Source organism: Teleopsis dalmanni, chromosome 1 (assembly GCF_002237135.1).
Source record: "Teleopsis dalmanni isolate 2A chromosome 1, ASM223713v2, whole genome shotgun sequence".
Lineage (NCBI taxonomy): Eukaryota > Metazoa > Arthropoda > Insecta > Diptera > Diopsidae > Teleopsis > Teleopsis dalmanni.
The window spans coordinates 84,763,052-84,769,608 of NC_051846.1; the positions used below are offsets into that span (position 1 = coordinate 84,763,052).

A 6,557-nucleotide genomic window follows, 5' to 3' on the forward strand; every position below is an offset into this window, starting at 1 on the left:
ATAACATTAAATGCTTCAAAAACGGTTTAACTTCTATTAAACCAAAATATTACACATTACTAAAAGAAATCTAAAACCCAACCCCATCTGCATTAAACAATTAGTATTAGTATAATAATCAATTTGTATCTTAGTCTTAAATCTTTATAAGCTGTCAATTAAAGCATAAATTTCAGAACGTAAACAACTTCCCTGACCACTGAATATGTTAAGAATGAAGCTTTGTAATGTATATTTATGTAGAGTGAAGATTTCTGAAGGCTACACACACTCAACAGAAACAACATCTAGTACTGGTAATAAAAATTGATGACCTTAAGTGAGATACAATTAGTATTATTGAACTGAGAATTTAAAATCTAGTAAAAATATTGTTTTTTTGTTTTACACACCTCCCAAAAGTATTTCCCCTCTAGGAGTTCGAGAAAAGAGACGTGAGAAACAAAGAAACGAGATTGAGATTTTGCAGAACGGCTTAGCTTAAATCGTGAAACTCAGTCTTGCCTGGCTAGAAATCAGTCACACTGAAGCGTTCAACCACAGAGTAAGTAACTGTGTGGGGGTCGCTCGTCTAACATAAAATTTTTTAGTTTTATGAGTTTTTAAAATAAAAAATATGTACAGATATTTTTTTGTGTTTGTGTTGTTTACAAGCCAATTTTGGAGTTTTTTTGCATATCAAATACCCTCACCTAAATTGGAACTGCTTGAGCAGGGATTTCGTGTATCAATTCCAGGTAAACATTAATTTTTTTTCCCATCTAATGATTCTGATTCGGCATTCAAATTGATAAGAGCAACAAAATTTTACTCTAAAAATATAAACGACTTTTTTTTTGCAATACTTAACCTGAAGAGATACAGATGCCTGTTTTTAATTCATTGGTCGGCTCTTATCGTGGGAAATATACATTTTCCCATTTTTTACAAATCGTGTTTGTAACATAAGTTATAAATATAAATATGCACTTAATAATAAAATACAAATTCACAGATGTGGCTGGAGTGGAAAACGTTGCCTTCAATATTAAACTGAATCAGCCGTTCAAGCGATTTGAAGAAGGCCAATACAGTGAAAGGGTACTCGCACCAACCAATAACCGTTGGGCATACGAAAACCAAAGAAACCTACAAGATGATGATGTGGTTTATTTATGGATCAATGTGCAACATAACAAAATGGTATATCGGACGACTTCTAACCCAATTTTTGTAAAATCTATTAGAGGCAATGTCATTCCACCAAAACGTCAAAACACAAGCGAAACTAATAAGCAAGGTAAGGAAGAGGTTACGGATGATAATGAAGAAAAAAAATCCAATGAAAATACTAGCGATACTAATAATACAAACGAAAACCCAAATATTGATTTAAAGAAAGAAGAAGAGAGGAATACAAACACTACTAATCCGGATATAGAAATCAAAAATAAAAACGACAACTGCTTACCTTCCATTACCACATATGGAAAACGACAAGCTTGCAAAGATCAATTAATTTTTGAAGACAGTTTTGATGGCGTTAAACTGAATTCACAGTTGTGGAAGCAGGAAGTGCGTATTGCACAAGATGTGCTTGACTACGAATTTACACTCTATGATACCAACGTTCGTATTAAAGATGGACAAGTAGAAATAATTCCTCTCTTATGGAATAACGACAAGCCAGGAACTAACATACAACATGGGCGTTTAAACCTGGGCGACAGGTATATTTCAATCCATTTGAGTCTATATACTATTAAAATAACAATTATAATAATGTTTTAGATGTACTGGCTATAAAAATTCCGAACTGGAGTGCAAGCGTGTTGCACATGGCATCGCTGCAACCGTGTTACCACCTGTAATTTCTGCACGTATGAATACTAGGCAATCCTTTAGTTTTATGTATGGAAGAGTTGAAATACGCGCCAAACTGCCGCAAGGAGATTGGCTACTGCCGTGTAAGGCACACTTTTATTTTATTTATTTCATTAGTTTTTAATTTGAGTTTTTAAGTGTTGCTTTTGGAACCTTTAGAAAATTTCTACGGGCACGACAACTATCAGTCGGGACAAATTCGCATTGCTTTTGCTAGAGGAAATGAGAATTTGATGTCACGAAATGATGATGTCATTGATGGTCGCCGACTCTATGGGGGCGGAATTGTAACTCCAAATACACTATTCCGGGAAAAAACTTTAAGAAGCACATATCGCGATGTGCACTTCGGTGAAGAATTCCATAACTATACAATGATTTGGAATAAGCAGAATTTCAAATTTTTCATTGATGGTGAAGAATATGGAGTAGTTGAAGGAAATTTCGCAGAGACTTATGCAAAAGACTTGGGTTACTCCAGTGCATGGAAAAGCGGTGATTCGATGGCACCTTTTGATAAAGAGGTGATAGATTTGATATTCTAAGATAAACTAATTTTAATGATATTTTAACTTAATGATAATTCAAAACAAACCAAAAACAAAATTAACAAAATTAACTCCACCTTTACCGATACATTGCTTTGCCAAAGATTCTAAGTGTTTCTAACCCTTGAATTTGTAATTATACGGTAACATAATGTACCTATGGGCTTAAGTGAGTCCCTTGGTATCGTCAGTATAATCTACCTACGGATACTTTAATTTATTTTTTTTTAATTTTTTCTACATATAGTTAGGTTATATATCAATAATTTACTATTTATTAAATTTATCTCAATTTTATTTATAAAAATTTTGACCTAAACGAGTAAAAGTTAATTTATAGCAGAAATGACTTCACATGTGTAGTCAATTAAGTAATCCTAACAAAGTGATCTTAAACTATGTCTACCTTGATTCACGAAATCTATTTGGACGAAGACTAACTCGTTTAGTTCATAGAGTAAAGTGGATACAAAATTAGTTAACGAGCATCCAAATGCCGAATTGTTAAGCCAAACTATTTAATTACGCATGTATGTGATGTATATGGCAGACTCCGACTTCTTTGCTGATGCACACCCTTTATGCACAATAATACGAATGTTATAATACTCAAAATAATACATATAATATTAAAATAAAAATATTGTAATAGTACTTTTAAAGAATTATTTCAATTCCAGTTTTATATAACCATTGGTCTAGCTGCCGGTGGACATATTGATTTTCCAGAGGGCTGCATATCTTATTACCGACCAAAACCATGGGAAAATTTATCGCCAAGTGGGGCACTGAAATTCTGGGAAGATCGTGACAATTGGAAACCAACTTGGAAAAATTCAAAACTCCTCGTGGACTATGTACGAGTCTATGCCATTTAAACCTAACTAAGTAACTTCAGTGATAATATTAAAGTCTGCGCTATAAGCGATTTTTTATTTAATAAATTTATATAAATGTTAAAATATTTTAAAAATAATATAAATAAAACATTTTAAGATTATAATTTGAAAAGCTAAAATTTATTATTAATATCATATACCTTGTGATCAAAAAAGAATTTATTCGTTTTTTTTTTGAATTTCCGTGCTTATTCAATCGGTAAACTTTTTTTATTTTCACGCTGGCAACACTATTACACACATTCTGTTAAAGTTTAACGCATATCATACGATTAGTTTTTGTTTGGCGTCTATACGTGGCGATTTTTAGCTGAATTTCATTCAAAAAAAGCGTCACACATTCATCGAACGCATCATAACTGGTGATGAGACATGGGTCTATGAATTTGACATGCTCACCAAACAACAATCGACCGATTGGTGCTTCGAAGGTAAGCCGAAACCGAAAAGAGAACGCCAAAGTCGGTCCAAATCAAGGTTATGCTGACTGTTTTCTTTGATATTCGTGGTGTGGTACACTATGAATTCTTTCCGGACAGTCAAACGGTGAATAAGGAGTATTATTTTGCGTCGTTTGCGTGAGTCCATTCCCAAAAAGAGGTCAAATTTATGGAAGGAAAACTCATGGATTTTACATCACCGGCTCACACAGCGTTGGTTGTGTCTTAGTTTTCGGCTAAAAACTCCACCAATATCACCAATATCATCAAAAATCATCTGCTTACTATATGAAATGTGCCAATAAAACTTAATACGTATATATTCCGTTAACTATTATTTAAGAATTCTGAATAAGAGGGTTAGGCTTTTATTTTAACCTTTTTAGAAATTTAAGGTAGAAATTTACGCCTGAATGTTATAAGTTAATGATTTTTTTAATAAAACCCAGTTTTTAGTTAAGTGTAGTTGCTTCAATAGCCCAAAAGAAAGTGAACGAGCTTCAATTGTCGAGTTGAGAGCTAAAAAACCATACGGGACCCTTTCAGACAAACAAGTTGATGTCCCGTTTGGTAGCAATCAGGCATTCGAATAATATTGCATGATCCTGCGATTGTTAACTCCTACCTTACTAATTTCAAATGTCTGTGTTTGAGCCCTTACGTTCGATTTCTATATTTACAGAACTGTCTCTAATAGAAACTCGTCTATTGTTAATAGACAAACGCAATCTGTTTGATTGTATAGGTTTTAACTTATCTTTAATGTCTTCCCAACTTTCTTCATAGAATATTTATCTTTCATAAACTCGTGTTTGTGACACAGTATCGTCTCTTAAAGCTTTTTTTAATACATTTAATACATTTATTGATTCACTGCACTTGGTTCCGTTTGAATTTTTTAAGAACTTTCTGATCCTTATATGGCGTTTACACTGGCCGAAAATGGCTCATTTTGAATGAGCCATTTGAAAGTGTTTACATTAGTTGTATTTCAATTGTTCTCATTTCAAACAGCTGATTTTTCAACTTGCATGTTGATTTGATTTTTGGCCTGTGCCAAAAAAATGTTGCATGAAGGTTAAATATGCCTTCAAACCTTACAATATAAACTTAAAACATATTTTTAACTTCGATTAATTACTTTTTGGGAAGTTAAAGTTCTAAAAAGAATTGCATCGTTTTCAAGAAAATGCAACCACCAAACATTTGTTTACCTTTTTTGTAAATATGTCAAAAACAGCTTTCTCAAACTGTCAAAATGCTATGAAAAGCTTTTATTTATGGTATGTTCAATGTATTCCTTTGCATTTGGAACATATGTGGAATGCATTCGAACGTCTTTCATACAGAATGTGAGAAAATTGCTCATTTTTGTGGTTGAAATTTTATATGCAAGAATGAGCCATTCGATACTCATTTTCGATTTTTGACCAAAATGAGCCATTTTCGGTCAATGTAAACGCCGTATTAATCACGTTTGGGTAGTGCACTGGGTAAATGCAAACTAAATATAGCAGCTGTTTTATAACAACCTACTATCTGGTCAGGTCATATAGCGATAATGTCACTGTTTGACACACTGACACGCTAACTGCAGCGAATTTTTTCCCGGGAAATAGAAAATTGATGAATAGAAGACATGGCGGAGTATATTTTATGTACTGCAGATGGTAAGCGAACATGACTGCTTTAAACAGTATTTACACTACTTTTGCATCGAAGCCCCGTGCTATTGCAGTTGAAGTATAGCTATTCAGAATAAGTAAACTAATATCTAACATGTGCAAGTTCCATAAAAAATGGCAGACAGACCAGCCAATAGCAGCAGAAATCATGACAAAGATCCAACGCATCCTACTAAAAGTGACTTTAGAAGTATGTGTAAAATCCGACATTACAAACGGTTGTTCTAATAGGAACACTTACATAGATTTTCGATACATTTATTTCTTGGTAAAGAAAAAAAAAACAAGAAAAGACTTGAATCGATTTGTCATTACTTTTAGAATACCCTTGGTATTCATATTCTTCCTCGTTATTGCGGTTTACTCTTTAGTCTTGCCCAATATTTATTCTGTACCTACGCTGGTACCAGTGAGCAAAGCTACCAGCAAAGACTTGCAACTTCAAATCGATAATCTAAAGAACACCTATTTAAATAAGTACTGGATAATTCTTTATAACAGAATACGGTTCTTATTTTCTTTATTATGTCAATAAAAATATTTGGTGAACAAAGTTAATACACATATATTATCTATTTATATGTATTTTCCTTCTCTAATAATAAACAACCAACCATTTTTAGAATAGTCTATATCTTAAGTAAACTTCAGGCTTAAGTAACAAAAACAATTTCGCACTTCACTTGATGAGTGAGAGGCCTTTAGTTACTTTAAATATTTTATTTATTTGATTTATGTTAATCAAAATATTATTAGTAAAATGCATGTTCGGAACAAGTCCGATGGAAGTAAATAAAGTAAGTGCATCAAGTATGACTTGCTACCATTAATCTGTGAAGCATTTTCTGAGAAAGAACATTAGACAAATTGAGTTTTTATTTACTTGCGGTTTTAATGAGTAAATGCTCTGCTCGAAAACGAGTTTCGAGGTATTCATAGATCAGCACAAGCAACCCAAACCTCTTATCGTTCCATTACTCTCAATTCAGTGTTCGATCTATCTGCAAACGGCTCGTGTGATTTTGTGTTTTAGATAATCTATTCAAATTATTGTGTTTTGTTGTAGTGTTTTAAGACTTAGTATGCGTTTTAGAATATATTTTTTAGTTGTCTATGGATTTA

At 32.8% G+C, this 6,557-nt stretch overlaps 1 protein-coding gene across 1 annotated transcript; it reads left to right on the plus strand.

Annotated features, from left to right (window-relative positions):
- The first annotated feature begins 544 nt into the window (after window positions 1-544).
- Window positions 545-3,371, plus strand: LOC119668621 (gram-negative bacteria-binding protein 1-like). The gene is made up of 5 exons (XM_038078190.1): window positions 545-737; window positions 995-1,709; window positions 1,771-1,946; window positions 2,002-2,387; window positions 3,092-3,371. The coding sequence occupies exons 1-5, from the start codon at window positions 617-619 to the stop codon at window positions 3,287-3,289; spliced, it is 1,596 nt and encodes a 531-aa protein (XP_037934118.1). The 5' UTR covers window positions 545-616; the 3' UTR covers window positions 3,290-3,371.
- The last annotated feature ends 3,186 nt before the right edge of the window (window positions 3,372-6,557 follow it).